The sequence below is a fragment of the Antedon bifida genome, chromosome 3 (assembly GCF_963402885.1).
Source record: "Antedon bifida chromosome 3, ecAntBifi1.1, whole genome shotgun sequence".
In the NCBI taxonomy this organism is placed as follows: Eukaryota; Metazoa; Echinodermata; class Crinoidea; order Comatulida; family Antedonidae; genus Antedon; species Antedon bifida.
The window spans coordinates 736,215-758,096 of NC_136228.1; the positions used below are offsets into that span (position 1 = coordinate 736,215).

Genomic DNA, 21,882 nt, shown 5'->3' on the forward strand with positions numbered 1-21,882 from the left:
CAATTGATATTTTTTCCATTTTATTCAGGCTACACTTTAAATTAGCATACATATGATATCGATTAATTATTGTATGCAACAAACGTTAATTATTTACTATTAGTTATTAAAATACACTTTAATTAACAATTAGAATAAATAGTTTTTCTACTGGTTTATTAACTTATGAACCTTACCCCAGTCTAAATTGAAGCCAGATAAAATTGTTTTTACAAATACTATAATTGTTTTGCACAGCTAGTACAAAATGTAGTACAGAGATACTAAACATAAACCTCTTATCCTAAATATTAACCTAGTACTGTAGTAGTAGTAGTAGTAGCGAATTAATAATTCAAGTCAAGGGTAAAATCAATTAGACACATCTGTTAATTGACCTAAGTAATTAATCACTGTGTAATTACCTTATTGGATAGACGGTCAATTTTTTCTGAAACCAGACCGATAGCAAGCTTCATGTCAGAGTGACACTGCCGCGTTTCTGTGATGATGGCTGGCGACTGGAGGTCAGTATGAACCAATGACGGTTGAGGGTAAACACCGGTGCCGAACTGACCCGGTTGTACAAGGTTAGGCTGGGATTGTTGAGTCTGTCCCTGATAACTGAAGCCGGTAGTGCCCTGTGGATACTGAGATAAGAATATGTGTGTCAAAAGTATTAATAGTAAAATGTAATATTAGGAGATTTGAGATTTTAGTCTGGGAAGTTAAGAGTATATATCTTTGCCTTTAAAATGTATACGAAATAGTCATTTCAAATTATTTTGAATCCCTTCCACCCTGACATGGGTATAAGCCCACAATATGGTATAAGGTCAGTTTATACTCTTGATCATTTGTCATGTAAAATAAGACATTTGGGTATAACAATTAATTTTTAAGATCTGAGATTCTGAATGTTTGATCACTAAACTACTGTAGCTGCAGACTTAGGTTGAATTTGTTAATTCAAAGTCAATATTCCTTCGAAAAAATATATATTACATTACTTAGTTAGTTTTTTTATCAATATTAAAATAAAGAAAGAATTATAAAAATCATTTTCTGGAGTCTAAAACAATGCTAAAACTGATTTTTTGTCACATATAATATATATATACAATATAATAGATCAAATTCTGATGATCTGCAACTACATTTTTGGGTTCTTGGGTATAATCCCATTCCCCTACCCCCTTCCTAAAGTGGATATGACTTTATTATGTTTGGTGGTCTTATACCCGCATCATTATGGTATTATCAACAAAATAATTGTGATAAGTATGCAAGGCTGAATGAAATGCACATGCAGAGCCAAATACAGAGAAGTTAATGGCTAACTGATTATAAAAAGATTTTAGGTATGAATAAATAATCTTGAAATGAAGAAAGCTTTTTTTGCAATGACTAGGACATAAACTGTACATAAATTCGTGCAAAGAAGATGCTTTAGGTCAATGTCCTACTCTGTATCAAATTCAATATATTTGTTCATTAAAGATGTTATTTTAGTTTTTTACACTTGACTATGACATTGTTTTTCATCTATTCAAGATGTATTTTCTAGCACACAAATTGTGTATGCCAGGACATCATATGGCATCACTGTGCATCCTAGTCATTGCAAGAATTGAAAGCTTTTGAATGAGTTGAAGTGATTTAAGCCTGCATGGTTATGATTCAATAACCGTCCAGATATTACATCAACTCCAGGGTCTGGTAGGTCAGGAACTACGGCAGGTACCTGCATGTAACCATATGGTGGTGGCTGTGCTTGAGGCTGTGGCTGTTGTTGCTGCTGCTGCTGTTGTAGCTGAGGCCTGGATTGGTAAATAGCAATCTGCTGCTGGTGAGGATGAACTGCTAAAGAAAGAGAGATAACATTTAAGGTTGTTGCTTTACTGGTTGCTGTGGCTGTATTTAATCCATATTTGTCTCCATCAATATATAACAAATATATTTAGACAAAGTTTGTCAAATGGATTTACTTTACTACTTAGTTTAGGCAGGCAAGAGTGAAATTTTACTCTTCCCTGTTTTAGGCAAGTTATTTGTAGGAAAGAGGAGAATTAAACAAAGGAAACACTACATTTTAGCTAACTCCTACAGTGATGACGTTGCACATATACTGTAGTACACATACACAACTAGTACAGATTTCCACAACAGCTATGAGAAATCCCTTGTGCTTTAGAAATTTAAAAATATCATTTAAAATATCACAATGCAATATCCCATAATGCCAGTTTAACTTTTCATGGACTTACCATCATGAAACCAGTTATTTTCATAATTCAATTCTTCTTCTAATTCTGATATAGTTCCCATAGTTTTCGACAAAATGGCCGACAGCATTACAAATTATTTTTCAAAACAATCTCAGGTTTCTAAATCGACAACTTAATATTGAAATGCAATCAATCCCTCTACATATTTCCTTTCAATTAAGGTGCAACAACTACTAAGGGTTTATCTCACATTCTGCAAACTCTGTATTACCCTAACTTAAGAGTAAGACATAGCTACAAATAAAGACATTTCTGACTCAGAGGGGAAAGGTCGCAAATGACTAAACAAAAACAAAATATTATCCAGTTATATCAGCGTATTTGAAAAAATGTGGTAGAAATTAATCTGAATTTATTTAGTTATTTAAACCCATTCACAAAAGGACAGAAATAAAATTCATGCATACTTGCATGTGTTTTAAGACAAACCAAATTACTGTATTTATTCTCCGAAACTAAGAGTTTGGGTTAGCCTATTTGTGACCAGTAAAAAGGGTCAGACACAGTCCGAGACTTACCATGGCTCATATTATTGTTCTGTTGACCATGACTGAGCTGGCTAGGGTCAGGTACATGTCCATTCCTCGGGACAGGCTTTGGAGCTCTGACTGGCCTTTTATTTACTATGTGTGCTGTATGTCCAGTCATCTCAGTAGGAGAATGCTCCTAAAACAAAAAATAAAATACAGTTACTAACATTTTCCTTCCTATTTTCTTTGTTTTCTTGTACTTCTGTAGCGCTATGTTCAGGTTTATCATCTAAAAGAATAACCAAATTTATTTCATTTCATTTATTTCATCAGAAAAGAACAAATACATAACAAAACAAAAACAAAAGAGTTCAAAATCCAAAAGACTGGTTAACCAAAAAGTGAAATGAATCAAGTGGCTCACCAAAATGGAAATTTAAAAGAGTTACAGTGTACAATTATACTTAAAATACATTACTTAATAAAAAATTTAAAATTAATAAAATAGTTAAAATCTAAACATATGTCTTAAACTATCATTATAAATAAAACATTAAAAATCTAGGAATAAAAAGGCAAATTTATATTTGATGACTTGCAACAGTATCACTAGTTTTCAGTTCTACACACCAAACAGAATGACACCAATATCAAATCGTTAAAACCGTATGAATTCATATCCAAAAGAGAACTATTAATTTAAACAGAACAAAAAAATCTAGGTATACTTTACCAAATTTGGGAATGTAAACAAAAGACCTCTAGAATAAAATTCTTTAAACGCAAACAATGTCACATGCTTTGAAAGATCCTTTAGGTTATCAGAAGACGACGACAACAACGACATGGAATCTCCTTCCACCAGTGCAGTCCTAGGCCAGGCAGTAACTACGGTACTAGAAGGGTCTGTATAGCCCTCAGGCAGGAAGATACATGTGTATCTCCTTCCACCAGTGCTGTCCTAGGCCAACCACTATACTACGGTAATAAAATGGTCTGTATACCCCTCAGACTAAAAGGTACATGTGTTTCTCCTTGCACCAGTACTGTCCTAAGCTAATCACTATAACTATGGTAATGGTCTGTGTGGTATGTGTTGCTAAATAACGTCTCCAGTCCTAATTAAATCTTGGTGTGACAATTCAATTTTGACGTGATAGTTCCTCAAGTCTATATTTAACTTCCACTCGCTGTCATCGGACACACATTAATCAATTTAAAAATGTGTTTAGTTTACAGATAAGACTAGTAAATAATTCTGATTGTATTTAAAATTATCTAGACATGTCAAAATGAAATATATATAAATAAATATATGTTGCCATGAGATGCGAGAAACATTAATGTTACTCAAATGTTGCACACAATGATAATGTAAGCTTCTTAAACAAGACTATTCTTTAGTATGTAACTTTACTTTATTTATTAAATAATTAATAATTGTCTCATGAGAGATACAAAATAAAATAAAAAATATTTTAAAGTTTGCATAGTAGAAGATAATAAAATGGTAATTAATGAATTTAATAACTTAATATTCATATTATATAAATACATCACTCTTATTTACAATAATTTACATCAAATTTACAAATAAAAATTGTTATTATCTCATTAGAAGCAAAAACATTAAATTAATTGATTTGTTTAAATGTTTACAGACAAAATATAATTGATTATATTAAGCCTTTAATAAAATTATGATAAAAAACTTGTTTATTTTGACAATTTGTACATTATAAATCTAAATTTAGTATTTCAACGTCAGGGGATATGTAATATCTACAACAAAGTTGAGTTGAAAATCCATTTTGGTGAAAACTAATACGGAAAGTCACTAAATTTGGACAGATGTTTATAATAGATTTAAATGAATTTCTGTTAATGGGTGCTTAGACTTCCTAATATTCCTAGTACGTAACATATTAAATACAACATGTAAATTGAATGTTAAATTTATATGCCGACATGAAATTTGTAAATTTATGATTGAAAACTAAAGACAACAAGTTGGGAATTGGTAAATATTTCTTTCACTGTTCCTCAATGAAAAGATCTATACAAAGAATAGACAGTTTGTAAAATATTGCATAAAGCTTGGTGTCTACTTGAATGCAACGTAATAACGTACAGTAGATGAAACGAAGAAACTGAGAGAGCTGGAAAGAGTCCACGTAACTGCAACCTTATGGGTTACAGGGCCTGAAGAGGACTAGATGAAAGACAGAATTTATTTGATCCCCAATGAATAATAGCCAGGATTGAGAATAGGCACTAAAACCTAAACAGATTTTGCACTCGCTCCACATTAAACAAACAGAAAATTAAAACATTCCAACAAAATAGTAAAAAAAAACCCATATGTATACAAAATACAACTACTACTATGTGGCATTTGGATAACGGCCAAGCCTCATTTTAAATACTGTATCAATTATGTAAATATTGTATAAATTTTTTATCATAAAGCAATATAAAAAATAAGAACATAGGGTGTGGTTTTGCTATAATTCGTCAGTGACGCCACAAACTCACACTAATATGACTGCAAACACTATATGCATATGAAACAGAGTTTCTAACTCAGATATAAATTCATTTCTCACTACATTATTAAATGTTGACTATACTAAAGCTTGGTCTACACTATATTTGACCAAAAGTGTGATGTGCCCAAATATGGTTATATGCACAAATATGGTAGTGATATGACATCATTATGTCCATATACAGGCACATCACATTTTTTGTCACATAAAGTTTGATAGTGTAGACAGAGCTTTAGAAATAATTTAAAATTTAAAATGTCAAATATCATATTTATTAATGTTTATCAATTACTAGTATATTAAATCAAGTGCCTTAGTAGATGTATTACATTCTTTTACCAGATTTTATCTACAATTCACATATTAAACCCTTCTATAAGTAATCTTCTATAAAACTAATTCAATATGTCATATTAAAAAAGGGGGTTGATTTGCCCTCATAGGTTAATTAAATTACAAATGAAATTCTCCTTCATCAGGGATTCTATATAACTAAAACCTTTGTTGATTTAAAGCCCTATAAATGAATGAAGACCTCTCAGATTCTCCCTTGAACTGCTGCAAGTCAAATTAAGTACTTCCCATATAGATAAATAGTTAGCGAAAGAGTTACATGCTAGCAAATTTGATAAAATCTACTTCTGTTATATTTCAATATAATTATACTGTATGTTATGAAAATATAATATGGCTACTGTACGGCCAAAATGTTTAAGATAAGCAGAAACAAACTGAAACTAAACTTCTGTTTATACCTAATAGTGCCCAATGGTATTTTAAAGTATAATTAATTGGGACACATTTTCCAGAAACGATCAAACAAGAATACAGAAAGCATTAGCCCATGGGTTGGCATGGAAACCATGTCCATATGAAACTAATCATGTGACCTCTAATGACACTAGTTGATGGCATATCCAAAAAATTGGTGAATGTGCTTCAAGTCAACCTGGGGTGGGTCAGGGGTGCGGTCTCATTTATTTACAAATATTTTCATTGTTCTATATGTATGTTTTCCCCTACGCCACCCCTATGTGAAATTTCTTCATGCAATACTTTTCATTTTTAGTAATTGTTGGAACCAAATTCATTCTGGAACAACTTTATACAACATTCTTATCCAAGAAGTGTTTCTGAATGGAATAATCCATAGTGATACAATGGTACCTATTCCTACTCATACAGTAGGTAGAGAACACAAAGTAAACAGTGATATGGATTAAAACTGTAAAACCCAGTTTATATCAGCTTATTTCTAACATCCGATCAACAGAGAAATAACGCTAACAACCGTGTAAATAATAAAGAGGAGAAAGGGGACATGTATAGATGTCAATTTAATCTTATAAAATTATTTAATGTATTACGTCGATTAAAAAAGAAATATATTTCTATATTGGAATAGTTCCAATGAAGTTACCTCACGTTTGACAGTACAGGAGTTAACCTTCAACTTGTTTCAGCAGCGTCTTAACATTTACAACTTAATTTGTAACGATCAGAGATAGCACAAATGAAACTATATTACCTTCTAAATATATACATTAAATAGATTTAAAGCCTTGTTATATTATAGGAACAATCTCATATGAAGAAAGCGATTGTAATAATATTGATAATTGTACAGTAAACTTCTACAAACAAAATGGAAAAACTAAAAACTATTGAAATTGTAACAAAACATTTGAATACTAAAACACTCCTGGTGTGCCGATCTGGTAGATGCTGCACTGCTGGCTGGCGTGGGTCTGTAGAGGGTCTAATTCGAATTTTCTCAGTTTCCAGTTAAGCTTGAGGACAATAATAAATACCTTTATCTTTACATACAGTGAAACAAACAGGGGTCAACTGAAACATACATGGGTCAACTGGAATATAGTGTAGTACTGTGGTCAACTGGAACATACTTGGCATCTACTAGAACACACAGGTGTCTACTTGAGCACACATGGATCTACTGGAACACACAGTTGTCTATTGGAACATACAGGGGTCTATTGGAACATACAGCGGTCTACTGGAGCACACATGTGTCTACTGGGACACACATGGATTTACTGGAACATACAGTTGTCTACTGGGAAACACACACAGGTCTACTTGAACATAAACAGCAACAAACAGGTGGCTACTAAAACAAATCAAAGTGGTCTGCTGGAATACATACACAAGGTCTATTGGGACAGATTTACACCTGCATCAAAGACTTCTGGCAAAGCATATTGCAATGACAAATTAACAATGCAAAAATAAGTATGCATGTACGTACCTCTACATCAGAATCTGTACTGTCCTGACCAGGAGTAGATGATAAGGGCAACATAGGTTGACCCATCTTCGCCATTCTTGAGATCAGCTTGGCCTTATTTGGTCCAGGGCTCTGTTTTGAAAAATTAAAATATGGTTTACTAACCCATGGTTTTCCAACACAAACAAAACTCTTCTTCACTCGTTTCATGTTTTTTCTCAGCTCTAAATTAAATGGTTTTTTTTTATGGGTAGGCCTACAGTGCGTAGCAATATTTTGGCTACAGTTCAGTCGTAAGTACAATGCAGATATAGCGTGGCTATGGCAATGGAGCCTCAATCAGTGATGGTCCATCATCATACGCATCAGATAAGATACAAATTTTAATGAAGCATTCTTGGCAACGATTATCGTGAATACTAATTCAAACAGGAAACTTTGAAAACATCTAAGAGTGACTCAAATCAGCTTGCTAGATTTAATGTATATAAAATCATTATTTTGTTAAAGTAATGTTTAATGGAGATAATTAAAAAGGAGTTCTTAAAAAACTGCAGTTTCTTTGAAAATAAACTCCATACAATACATCATCACAAGGTCATTGTATCATACTGAAAATGGTTTTGATACCGTCCACGGGTAGATTTGTTTGTATATATAATTTTCCAAATCCCAGGCACTGTTGCACTGGGCAAAAAAGTCTTCATACAATTCTGATTAGAATACATTTCAAATATTAGTACAGAATTTGGGTAATAAGGCAATTTTAATGTTGAGAGATGATTTGGTTTTCAAGATTTGAGTCTTAAGAAATTTTTCTTAGATGTCAAAAAGGTGTGTGTGTAAAAGAAATAATAAGTGTACTTCCAGGTACCTAGAAGGGTCCAGGGTTTTATTTTATTTTATTTCAAAACCCAAAGCAACAGCAAAATTTATTCTCCAACACTTTAAAAATCGGTCTCTCGCTCATCATCAATACAGCACAATTACATCCATGTTTAGATATATCGATATACTCATATTTGGATTCTAGAATCATTAAAAAAAGAACTTACGCTTGATAGATGATCACTGGAGTTTGACATCTTTATGTCGTCATTACTAAAAAAAATGTAAAAGGTACAGGTATTTATTTGGTTGCTCAAGCTTAACTAGAAACTAAGGAAATTCAGATTAATAGGAAATTTATGCACCCATGGAAGTCAACAGTGTAGCGCCTACCAGATAATCACACCGGGAAGCTGTGTTTTAATACAGTACTCTGGTAAATAGAGTTTTCAAGCATATATTATACAAGAACATCATAATAATTGCATCCCATGTGATACACATGTTACACTGTATCACAGACAAATTATAAATAAATTGATTGAAAATGATGCTTGTTGATAATCTTTGGTTAAGCCCACAATAACTTTAGAGGTGGGATGGGATTATATCCGAATGAGGTACTTACTTTGGAATGCCTATACCAATTGGTTCATCCGGTAGCGCCCTCATCGGTGGATCAACACTCTCGGACGCGGACGATACTGAACCTGTATCATCTCGTTCCCTTCCAAACTTTATCTGCAAGAAAAGATAGAAAGATTTACTAAATGTTAATATCAAATAGGAAAAACATATAATTATAATATCAAACTGGTCATAAGTTTATGCTTATCTTTGGAACTGTGCCATATAAACTTTTTGCAGATTATGCTAAGGTAAAAAGTCATAAACATGACACCTTCTTGATTTTTTATAAAACCAGTTGTGTACCTCAAAAGAAGATTCAGTTTATCTAGTACTGTCATATTATATATGATAATAACTTCTATTAAGAGGACAAAATGTTCCCCTGAATAGGGGTTGGCCATAATGTTAAAACATTGTCTTTTGATAGGGGTGTCACCTAAATAAGGGTGTCCAAAAGTAATACAACCACAAAGAAAAATTTGTTTAATTTGTACAAGTAATTATTTTACAGTATGGACCAAGCTATCAAGTTATCAATACATCATGTGATGGAAATTGTGAATCGTTCAGTTGACCTTTGACCTTCATTTACTTTTAATGAATATATTAAAAATGTTAAAGATGTCAAGATTACAATAAGTTGAAAAATTAATTGAAGACAGGAACTATTGAAATTAAGCACCCTAAACAAAATAGGAGCAATATGAGGTTAAACAATGGAAAGGTTCATTTATGAATATTTTGATAGGATAATTATTAATTAATATCAAGTATGAGTCATACAGGAAGAGGCACACAATTAACAAACATATTCCAAGAATAAAAATGACATACAACAGAAAATAACAGAATAAACAATTTAAAATTTTGAATAAAATAATCAACATATTGGTCAGTTAAAATGGTTTTAATAGAATAGAAGAAAGATGAGGAAGAATAACCAATGTGATGAGTTATCAAGATTCATTCTTTCATCAGGCGAAGCACTTTACACGCTGTTGGTAATTTCAGAAGAACTTGAAATGGCAATGATAGAGAGCTTCAAGTATATTTGTTGGGTTTAGTGGTGTAGGCTTTTGCCACATCTTTTAGTAAAAAATTATCCTCTCTATAAAGGCCAATTTACGAGCTGTAACGGTAATAAAAATATAGAATCTATGTTATTCCTTATGACCAGTTACACAAAGCACAGAGGATAGATACAGATTCTAAGTGGAACAAGCTACACGTTTTCCACTTACCGTTACCACTCGTCTGTGTAAATTGACCTTTAACCTTGTGAATGAACTAGCAAGTAGAACTAGCAATAGTGTTACTAGTATGCTGGGTATTAGAACATAGAGAATAACAAAACAAGATGTCGACCACCCTAACTTACATTTTACTACTTACTGAACACGAAATTAAACTAAAAAGCTGAAGAACGAACAAAACTTTTATCAACTATTATCTCAATTCAATTATTGTACACCAGAGCAGACTTAAGTGACGTAATAAAAAAATTACCTTTTTGTAATTTCCTGTAAACCATAAAGCAAATATACGGATCATTAGAAGCCTTTTAAGAATCCAAAAGTAAACAACAAGAACAAGATGTAGAATCCAATAGTCTGCCAACACATTAATTAAAGAAACGATTTATAGAAAAAAGTGATCTGCATCTAGTTTCCTTAAACTTGCAAGGAGGTTGCTATCAACCCTGACACGATGAACGCCTGCACATATTGTGACTTGATATAGGTATATAAAACAAAGTAATTCCAGTAAAGTTTTCAGATGGAAAATAATTTCTGCTTTAGTGTGGACTGTATGATATGGTTATTATCATCTAATAACTGAAGCCGATTTTAGGTCTTGCAATATGTAACAATCTTATTAATGGCAGTTGATAAGATTAAACCTAGCCAAGATGATATGCAACGTATATTGGCAGAAGTCCCAAATAATAATTACAACAATAATAATATGCTACTATCCTTGGTAAAAAGCTCATGCATATTCATTAATAGCAATAAGAAAGATAAACAAACATGTACAAGGGACATCTTTTGGGCTCCATAACAGGGGTTTTGGGCTCCAACGGAGTTGGATAGCCGAGTGGTTAGGACACTTGACTGTCATACAGATACACCCGGGTTCAATTCCCGACAACTCCCAGTCCACTCAGCTGTAAATGAGTACCTAGTTCAAAATACTAGGGAGAAAAAAAGGCGACGTGGAAAGGAACTGGCCACCCTACCACATAATGCAGAGGCTTAGTACAATGAGCTCCTAACAGCTCATTCCCCTACGTTCAGAATGAACACAGGACTCACCTTTACCTTTTAATAGGGGTGTCCCCTTTATAGGGTTTGCTCTAATGTTAAAACATATATTGTAGGTCATGGGTTCAAATCCCATGCAAGAATTGTTAATGTATAGCATCAAGTATAATTTACGTCAGAGTATGGCAAATGAACAATAGATCATGCATTTGTAAATATGACTAACAACTTCCCATTTACTAAGTATAAAGATGGCACACGTCTTTGTTTACAAGTTGTCATATCAAGAACTGTATTAAAAGTTATCCATATTTTACACATAGAAATATACAACATCACAATAAAGTACAAGTTTTCTCTACACAATATTAATTAGCATGCTAATGGCATTAAACGTAACAAATTAGGTTAAATTTCTATTCAAATTGAACGGTAGAAGGTTAGAACATGACAGATGCTTCCCCTCCCCAAGGGATGACAATGGCTGTGAAACATCACAGAAGCCTGACCATGAAAGGAGACAACGGAAAGAGAGATCCAATCTGATTACCTCTAAAGGCCCACCAGGTTAAATTAAGTTACGATTAACTGCGACGGGAGTCAACCCACAGTGTAAGATATGCCAAAGATACATAACGATCGTTTACTTATTGCAGCTCCATTTCTGTGGAACCAACTTCCCAAACATGTTAAATCTGCAAATTCATTGAACTCCTTTAAATCAAAGCTATCATCATCTCAGACTTTACTACATGATTTCATTCATTGCATTGTTTTGTCAATGCGCCATGAGCATCTAATTTGTGATGGAAACTGTCCCAATAAAAGATTTCCTTTTATTATTATTATTATTATTATTATTCTTATTTTTTAATAACTTTTATTGGACATGATTTTAAAATAATGTGATATCAATTGGTTCCACTTTTGTAGTTAGGGAAAAAAAAACAAATTGGTTCCACTTTTGTGGTTAGGGAAAGAATGAATTGGTTCCACTTTTTTCTAGTTAGGGAAAAATAAATTCAAAGAGAAATGTCACCAATCCTCATAACAACATAAGATTCTTCTGATGAGGACATGTGTTACATGTCAACAACTCAAATTAAGGTATGTTACAGCTGGTTTAAATTCTCTAATCTATAAAAATAAATTGATTACATATTTTCTGGTTAGGGAAAAAACAAATTGGTTCCACTTTTGAGGCTAGGAAAAAAATAAATTGTTTTTTTTTGGTTGGAAAAGAGGGTTTACAGTATTTTGGTTTTGGTTGTTGTGTTAAAATTCTTTTTTTTTTTGTTCTCCCTGCAGAATGTTTCACTTCACTTCTTCCACTAATAATAGTTTGATTGATGTTTTTCGTTTACTAGTTTTGTTACTATTATTATGTACTGTTAAATAATTAAATAATTTATTAAAGAATTTTCAACCGTGACCTAATTGGTTATGTAATCGAATTTGTCATCAGTTTCTATTTTAGATGGGTTAAATTTGTAAACATCGTAGGCGGAGGATGTGGGTCAAAACATCAATATTCATATCCGTATGAAATCTGATACTTTCAGTGTGCGATGACATTAAGAAATATGCAAGATTTAGCACTGAAAAAACTGTTATATGATGGAGAACAGGATATTTAGAAGTTATATTAGCAGCTTTGAAAGACGATTAGGTTCATGAGGTGATGATAAACCCTAGAGCATGTAGCCAATAAAACTTCTTCGATTTTTTGTGATGACTTGGATCTAACACATGTATGCAAATGAGATGATGATAAATCCTATAATGTAGGTGGAGCTAGACAATTTACTTTTTAAACTTTTTTTGACAACTGAGATATAACAGGATATTGATGTACACAAAGTTTAATTTCTAAGATACTGCATACACGGAAGCCATAACGGGCAATAACACACCATCAGGCAAATGTAACAAATTTCTAGGAGAGGTACAGCCCTTTATTTCAGAAGATGAACAAATAATGAACACATACAGTTTTAAATATAAATAGGCTTGTCTCATTTTGTTTCATATTATATATCAAGCTTATTAGTGGACCCTCTAGTAGAAGGCCAAATACTAGAGAGAAATGAATGAAAGGAAACCCAGCAAGATGAAGAAAATCTGTAAGCTGAGTTTTTATCAAAGGAAAGAAAATAGATTAGGTCTAAAGAAACTGGCTTATATAAGCTAAAAAATAAATCTCAAAAGGGTTTTAATTTATTCTTTCACACAATCATTGACCACAACACCAATTTAAAAGAAAAAAACGATGATCAATATTGGAACAATTATTGTATGCAATAAAACTGTAAAATGTACTATACCTTTCGTATTTCTATATCAAATACGAGTGTCGCATTTGGCGGTATCCTCGAGCCCATACCTCTGGTTCCATAGGCCATGCTGGGGGGTACTAGTAGTAACCTTTTACCTCCTTTCTTCATACCAATTACACCTTGATCCCAACCCTATTTAAATGAAATGCGAATAAATTCAGATTTCTGAAAAATGATCAAAACATGAGTTTTCTATCAATACACCATACAGACATTCAGTTTAAGAATTTCTGAGCATGAAATGTTTTATAGACTGTTAATAAATTGACGAGAAAGAGAAATTAGTCTTCAAATGTTCTACCAGTAGGAACTAGAGCTGCATATACAGCAGAGTGAGTACTCCCAAGACTCCTAACATCTCCCATCCTGTGGCGGTTTTCAAATGTAGTTTAAAACCTTGCCAGTAAAATTACTGGTCATTTTGATAACCCATGTTTATGGATCCATGAAGTACAACAAATTTGTATACGTACAAACTCTCTCCCAGTGGAACTCTAGGTCCAGTCTTCAATTCTGACCTAGTGCCAGGGTTTTAATCTACACAACTCCACTCCCTCAAACGAGACTTTGTTTATAAGTAGGTATCCCAATGACAAAATTCAAATTAATGATGGTACTTTTTCTTTCAGTTAATCAAAAGGAACTAACTGAACATAAACTTTTGCAATTTAAATGATTGCAATCGGATTATCCATTCAAAAGTTATGGTCCGTTAAAATGCCCAAAAAACAATGATTTTTGCTTGAAAAATGGCATTTTTTCCAATTATATTTGGAACCATTTTTGAAGGGCTATAACTTTTATATTAATAACTTTAAAGTTCTTATTTTTGCCAAACCCATAGATACAACAGAGTTGTACAAGACTATTTTTTTTGGGGTGTCCTCGACATTTTTTTTTTTAGATATCGCCCTCCAAAATTCGTCCGAGGGCTTTTTGCGCGTATTTTTCCCAATGTCTCAAAAATGTCAAAAAAGGTCCTATATTTAAATGATTCGTAACTTTTGAACCAGTGTGTATATTGACTTCTTTTTTTGTGCATTGCATTAGAATGTAATATGTATTTTAGTAAGGTTATTTATATTGACAGGTAGGTATTTCATTTATTTCATAAAATATTGTTAAAAAATGTTGAAAATGTGAAAAAAAAAAAATTGTGTTAAAATACTGTGTGGGTATTGTTGCTTTTCATTAAATATTATTTTTCGTAAGTATAATTTTTTTTTTATAATTCTAGTATTTAAATTTATAATTATAATCATATATTATTTTAATTGATTTTCGAACCGCCAAAAATAATAATTAAGCCCGTACTTATTATGTGTTCGATTTCATTTCGAGCGCCGGGCCGGACGTAGACTCGGCCGCGCCTACAAGTTAAGTTATATATAGGCCTAAAGTAAAGCCTAACGCTAAATTCTGCCTAAGAAATAACGAGAAGAAACAGACGAATTTTAAATTTAACAAAATAATTACCTCAATAGTATAATGTTAACATGTTATAATTATATTTCCCTTTCGATTATTCTAACTGAAAGTTGTACTTTAAAATGAAATATACGGAATAAATTAAGGCCAAGAAACAGCGTATACATATACAACGGCAGCCCTGACCAAAGCGCGTTTCGGCCGCCTACATAGAATGGGTTACGGCCGCTGCATAGCAAATTCAAAGCTTCTTAAATTTCTTCGGTACATTTCTTCCTAACGTACTTGCTTTATATAGCAGATTGATAAATATTCCACTTATTAAATAATTTAATAAATCGGTAAAATTGACGTTTCGAAGCAAAATATTCCATGCGAGGCGACATTTTTCGACATGCCTCGTGTGCGGCGAAGACTACTTCAGAAAATAGAACAGTCCACTGCGGGGGTATCCAATCATGAATTAACGCGCTAATACATGCATACCATGCACATTGCCTGTGCGACGGTAATTTAGTAATAAGCGGAGAACTGAATCCCCCGTAAGGAAAATGGTAAACACTGATATTTATGGTAGGGATTATTTTTTTCAGTGGTTGGTCTTGTTGGCCTCTTCGCACGAGGTCCACGCAAAGTCAAATAAAACGATGTGGTTTATCAAACAGAAATATAAATTAGCTTCAATTCAATACTAAATTAGCCAAATTTTGATAATGAGAATGACTCAAAAATTCAATTTTTATCGTTAAAATTGACATTTGAGGCGGATGTACATAATAATAATAACCGATTTACATACCAAAATAAAGAGTATTTAAAGCCTGATAACATGCAGCAAAAATTACTCGAAATTTCCCGAACGTGTTAAAATCGCGGTAACGAAAATCCGCTTCATTGGGATACCTATTATAAGCATAATAAATTATAAAATAGTTTCCGCATCCTTTAATTGCCGAGTTTCTGTGGGATGCGTATGAAAAAAAATATATATATATATATAGTTTTCTTCTGTAACCATACCTTAATGACTTTTCCTTTTCCGATCTTGAATCTGAAAGCCTTCTCCATCGACATATTGCTATCAAACGCCTGTAAATAAATGAATAGACTGTAACAATGATAAATAAAATATTTATATTAATGCGCGATACTTTATTAAGTACATTTTTTATGCATATATTTTAGTTACCTTGTCAAAAATCAAATAGCATTGCATAATGATTTATATACAGTATAATGCCTTCTTTGGGACAACCTTATTCAGAAAGAGAAATGCCTCTTTTAAGCAATCCCATGAAACGAATGAGGGCCACTTTAAGATATACGGACAACCTCTATTCAGGGGATACTTTGTTTGGTCCTGAATATGCCTAATAAGGGATTCTATTGTATATAATATAGATAGAGGGCGTTTATGATTTTTGTATATATTTATTTTAAACCCAATTCAGGTATCTTAAAAAATATTTATATTTGTATGTCAATGATTCTGCTACAAGAAACAGGCTTAGGAAGTCTTTCATTTTTTTCATGGTCATTTTATTACGGAAGATCATTTCATATAATTTATAAAATTTCTTGACAGACAGGAACTGGACAGACTGTGTACACCTCTCATGTTCTTAATATAATTTGTTACTAACTGTTCCTATTGCTTTATTTTCCAGTAGCCATCCTGTGTATTTAACCTCCACTGAGTCACCCTCTTGCAGCGTTGGTCCTTGGCCTAGCCTTAGTTCTTGGTACACTACATTGCTTGGATTGCTGCCGCTTGCGTTAAATTTAGCAAGACCAATCTGAAATGGATTAAAAATTATTATTACAAATTATTAGAATTACTCCTTAGGATTTTATATAGTATGGTAATAGTAATGTCTACAGTCCAACTAAGGACTTTGGCAAATGAACTGAACTGATAGTGTGGAATGGCAAATATCGTCCAAACCATTTCACACAAATCTCTATGAGATGCATGCACCTCTTTCAATGATTCTATGATACCAAAGCAATAGTAACAATATTTGAACAATAAGACGACAAATTCTAAAATGGCCTGAATGTGTCCAAACGATGCACTTCCGTGTAGATGTGTCTACTATAACTTTCAGGTATACCTGGGCATGTACTGTATCTCATTGATATTCATGAGGTTCACTAATTAGGTAGATGGTCGCTGAAGGATTCTATTTTACTGATTGTGTCTCTGTAGTTTAGAATAATTTGTTGACAGCATCTAAGCAGATTATTTGCTAGTATAGTTTAGACCTTATTAGCATTGTAGATGTAGAGGTGTTTGACAATTTAGTAACATTTCATCATGTTTTCAAAGGGCATCCTCAGACCCACTGATCAATAAACTTCCTATTGACTTATTCAGTGAGTAGTCACCATCGAGTATTATATTAGCTCTCCTCGACGTTAACAAACTCATGCAGTAATACATACAAACATATTCTATCACTGTACATTATTAAGGTAATACTGACTATTGACTATTTTATTTCATTCATAATTAACTTTACTATGACTAAAGAAGCCAAACAATACATAACCAGCCAAAGTCAACAGGTGGCAAAGCACGTAGTCAGCCAGCGAGCTTCTCACTAACATGGAATTTACAAATATGATATGGAACCAAATTGAACAAGAACTCACAAGCCCTACAGTATCCAAGAATATAGACTACTACTCACTAAACAATTAGCACTTAATGACATTGAAGGGAAAATGGACGAAATAAATACCAATTTGTAGCTGTTTTTTTTTCATTGTATTGTGTGTAATAGTCTGAAAGCAAACTGTAGATGCTGCAGCCAAAAAGGTTCAATTAATGATGGATTTAATTTAAATGTATCCTAGGTGTTTAAACCAGCTACCTGTTTTGTAAAGTCAAAAGCAGAGTCTTCGCTGTCAAACATAAGTGACCAATTCTGGCGTTGTTCGTCGTAGAATGTAGCATAGTTATTGGCTTGTACCTGAAAAACAGAAAGAATGGAAAAATGTTTATTATACAACATGTTCTTCATTCAAACATAATAATTAAACTGATTGTGAGTTTCTTTTTGCACATTACAACATTATTCCAACTCTCTCAAACATAGTTATACATCTTGAGGTTGGGCGTATTTTTTTTTCAAAATGAACACTAGCTTTCAAAGTGAACAATAGAAAAGGAAATGGAACTTTTAGACCTTAAAAAACTTGTTGTCAATGTATTTCAAGCAACCTAATTGTAAACGCAATCTCTTGTCTGTCTATCTTGCGTTGAAAATACCGTATCAGAAGTACGGGATCGTAAGGTCACATGCTCCAAATGTGCCCTCTCCAAACTCTATCGATTGGACACATTTTTTAGCTTTGAATCTGATGGCGTTCGCTATCTACACCTTCACATTGGGTGGATTGCCATTTATGTATACTTACTGTGAATGTAAAGTTAGGTGTGATCTTTGCATGTGTGACTTGCTGTTGCTTGCTAACATAGAGTAGAAGCTTGTACTAAACATGAAAAAAGAAATTGAACAAATTACAGATTAATTCAGAAAAAAAAATTAATGTCATTTCAATATAGTATTATAAAATCAATATAGTATAAAGAATATATGTTAAGTATAAGAATAAGGAGGAAAAAATGACCACAGTTTAAAAACACTTACATCTGTGATTCCATGATAACCTAAAATGGCTGCTCCTAGTTTTCCTTGTTTCACATACTGACTATTGGTACTGAAAAAGATGATACAAAATATTTTATGATGAAGGATTTGAATCAATATTCAATAAGATGCTGTTGTTAAATTATTAAGTGATCATATGCATCAACCAAAAAACAGTCCCAACAATGATGATTACAGCAGCTTCCAATAGCTTTAAAGCCTTATTTATCAAAAGCCAATTAAGATGTAGTGGTCATGTTGTTTGTGTATCAAAACAAGATGCAAAGAGAGACAGCTTTAAAGTCACAACCTGCTACCTGGAGCCATTTGTCCTGTATGCAGTAGGACTTTTTAGGCAAGAATTGGACTAATATAAGTCATCTTAGAGTCCATCAACACCAACAAGGAACAAAAACCATCATTCTTGAAATGAGGGATAGCCAAGAAGAAGACTTACTATCTGAATGCATGGACAGCAACCGCGTGAAGAACCTGGGCCTGAGTTCCTTCTGAACCTCCTCCTCCACTGCCACTCCCAGCTGAAACAAATGAAATAAAACAATATTATAAAAATGCAGTATGGTTGGTAAGTTGTAAGGTCATTGACATCAGTTGCCACACAGGGGATTGTTCCATTATCTTGCAACCACTTCATTGCTCTGAAAACAATAGTTTGAGAAGATATTCTTTTAGCTTTTTTTCTTTTAAATTGTTCACATTGCGACATGAAAATTCATAAGCCAATAAATGATCATAATCACTAACACATGGTTACCATTAAACAATTGGCATTTGTGATAGCTTTCGTGACTATCTCAAAGACTCTATCAAAATATTGCTTGTAATAAAGCATACAATTGTAGTAGTACTTTGTATTTAATGGCGACAAAAGAGTAGTATGGTGATGGTGAATAAAAAGTACAAGGAATTACATACCTTAGAAGTTTCCAATCTCAATGTAGACCTGAACATTTCCCCACATTGTCATGCATATTTACTTACATTTCACCTACTGTATACTAACCTGTATGTTGAGTTTATCTACTAAATACAATTACTCCACATCAGCATTATATTGTTTAGGTAATTAGATAGAAAATTTACTGTATGGGCTGAGTGTAAAAAGTACAGGTAACAATGAACATTTTTCACCTCAATCCTTAATATTAGTATTGTTCAACATTGAATTACTATTGCTATTATTAAACATTGCAAACAGTAGTCACACAAGGTGCATTCAGGTTTTCTGGGGGTGGGGGGATGTGGATCTACACACCAAGTTAGTAATTATTTGTTCATGAAGTGAACGACACCTGGGTAAATAACTAAGGCTGAACAAGACCATAGCTACCTGGTTTATGTTATATTATCCATTTTTTTATTATTAATATTTAATCAATGTATTAAACAATACAGCTGGGGAAAAATATGATGCATGTGATTAGGACCCACACTTCAATGTTGCGAAGACGTGCCCTCTTACTACAAAGTCATTACTTTCAACTAATTACACATGATTACACATTGTGTATGGGTTGAACTTTATGACCTAATGAGCCACAAGTGTTGCTTCATCTGTCATTTACTGTATCTACAGCCTAACACTAACAGTCCATGGGCAGTAAATTAAAATCTGTTCATTAGTCAAAGATTTGTAAGTGGGCGTAATTCAAATTAGTATCTAATCTTGAGTTGGACAAAAGGAAATGAGGCAACCTTTTCTACATTCATTTTTGTTTTCCCTTTCTCTTGAACATTGAATATGTTCTTTTGTATAATTGTTTTACTCGCTTGTAAAAACTAAATTCAGAATGATAATAAATGTGACTTTTCATGACTTTAAGCTAGTCTATATTTTTATTTAGGGGAGGGGGAGGGGCAGATGAGAACCTAAAAATGGTAAAATGAAGTGCTGAACAGAACCTAATATCCTATATTTGCATTATGTTGAAATTTAGCATGGGTCTAGGCCCTTGAAAATGCATATGATGTCAACAGTTTCTATAAGCTGGGTCTAAGGATGGAATTTGTTCATGCATCTCAAAAATTGTCTTCACCGATCAACAATATTCGATCATGGTACTCATTTGCACAAGTACTGTATGTGTCCGTTCTTGATTCAAGCCAAAAATATAATTGCATTGGATGTATATAAAACAATAACAATTGAAATAGCGTAAATTATTAGAAAAACATTATAATTGGAAAACAACAAACATTTTGAAATTACAAAAAGTGTCATGAGGGCAAGGTTTTGGCTATACTTAACACAATCCTGAAAAATGACACAACAGATTGGTTTAGAGATTAGAGACTAAACGAATAAAGGGGTAGAGGAGACAAGAAAAGGAAGGTTAACTAGGTCAACTGAAAGGTCAAAATAGAAAGTGATAAAAAAATAGGAAATGAATAAATGAGTTATGGGGAAGTAAATGATAATTAGGTATTGTTAAAGAATAGAAAAATGACTCAAAGATGATTGATAAACCTTGTGTATGAATCCTCAAAGATGATTGATAAACCTTGTGTATGAATCCTCAAAGGTGATTGATAAACCTTGTGTATGAATCCTCAAAGGTGATTGATAAACCCTGTGTATGAATCCTCAAAGGTGATTGATAAACCCTGTGTATGAATCCTCAAAGGTGATTGATAAACCCTGTGTATGAATCCTCAAAGGTGATTGATAAACCCTGTGTATGAATCCTCAAAGGTGATTGATAAACCCTGTGTATGAATCCTCATACTTGCTGAGTAAGAGGCCAACTCAGAAATGACTCAAAGATGATTGATAAACCTTGTGTATGAATCCTCAAAGGTGATTGATAAACCCTGTGTATGAATCCTCAAAGGTGATTGATAAACCCTGTGTATGAATCCTCAAAGGTGATTGATAAACCCTGTGTATGAATCCTCAAAGGTGATTGATAAACCCTGTGTATGAATCCTCAAAGGTGATTGATAAACCCTGTGTATGAATCCTCATACTTGCTGAGTAAGAGGCCAACTCAGAAATGACTCAAAGATGATTGATAAACCTTGTGTATGAATCCTCAAACTTGCTGAGTAAGACGCCAACTCAGAAAGCGTTGTGTACCTCTAACGCAATTTATAAGTAGGATTCATCAAATGTCAAAGGGCATATCAGCCACCGTTCATTTCGGACCAAATACTGTACACGGTGTGCTACCAAGGACAAAGTATTT

General features: G+C 33.0%; 1 protein-coding gene across 4 annotated transcripts in view; it reads right to left on the minus strand.

Moving 5' to 3' along the window:
- The window catches only part of LOC144837611 (FK506-binding protein 15-like), a 54,668-nt gene that overhangs the window by 16,543 nt on the left and 16,243 nt on the right, over positions 1-21,882 (minus strand). For 3 of the 4 annotated variants that reach the window (XM_078692804.1, XM_078692803.1, XM_078692801.1), the window contains exons 3-15: positions 19,134-19,215; positions 18,677-18,746; positions 18,444-18,518; positions 17,897-17,995; positions 16,664-16,816; positions 16,041-16,109; positions 13,581-13,724; positions 8,991-9,103; positions 8,590-8,635; positions 7,556-7,666; positions 2,786-2,933; positions 1,724-1,842; positions 405-629 (exon numbers count right to left, since the gene is read on the minus strand). In XM_078692804.1, the coding sequence (XP_078548930.1) occupies positions 405-629; positions 1,724-1,842; positions 2,786-2,933; positions 7,556-7,666; positions 8,590-8,635; positions 8,991-9,103; positions 13,581-13,724; positions 16,041-16,109; positions 16,664-16,816; positions 17,897-17,995; positions 18,444-18,518; positions 18,677-18,746; positions 19,134-19,215 (1,454 nt within the window). The remainder of the gene's footprint in view (positions 1-404; positions 630-1,723; positions 1,843-2,785; positions 2,934-7,555; positions 7,667-8,589; positions 8,636-8,990; positions 9,104-13,580; positions 13,725-16,040; positions 16,110-16,663; positions 16,817-17,896; positions 17,996-18,443; positions 18,519-18,676; positions 18,747-19,133; positions 19,216-21,882) is intronic. The other variant, XM_078692802.1, reaches the window with a different exon arrangement.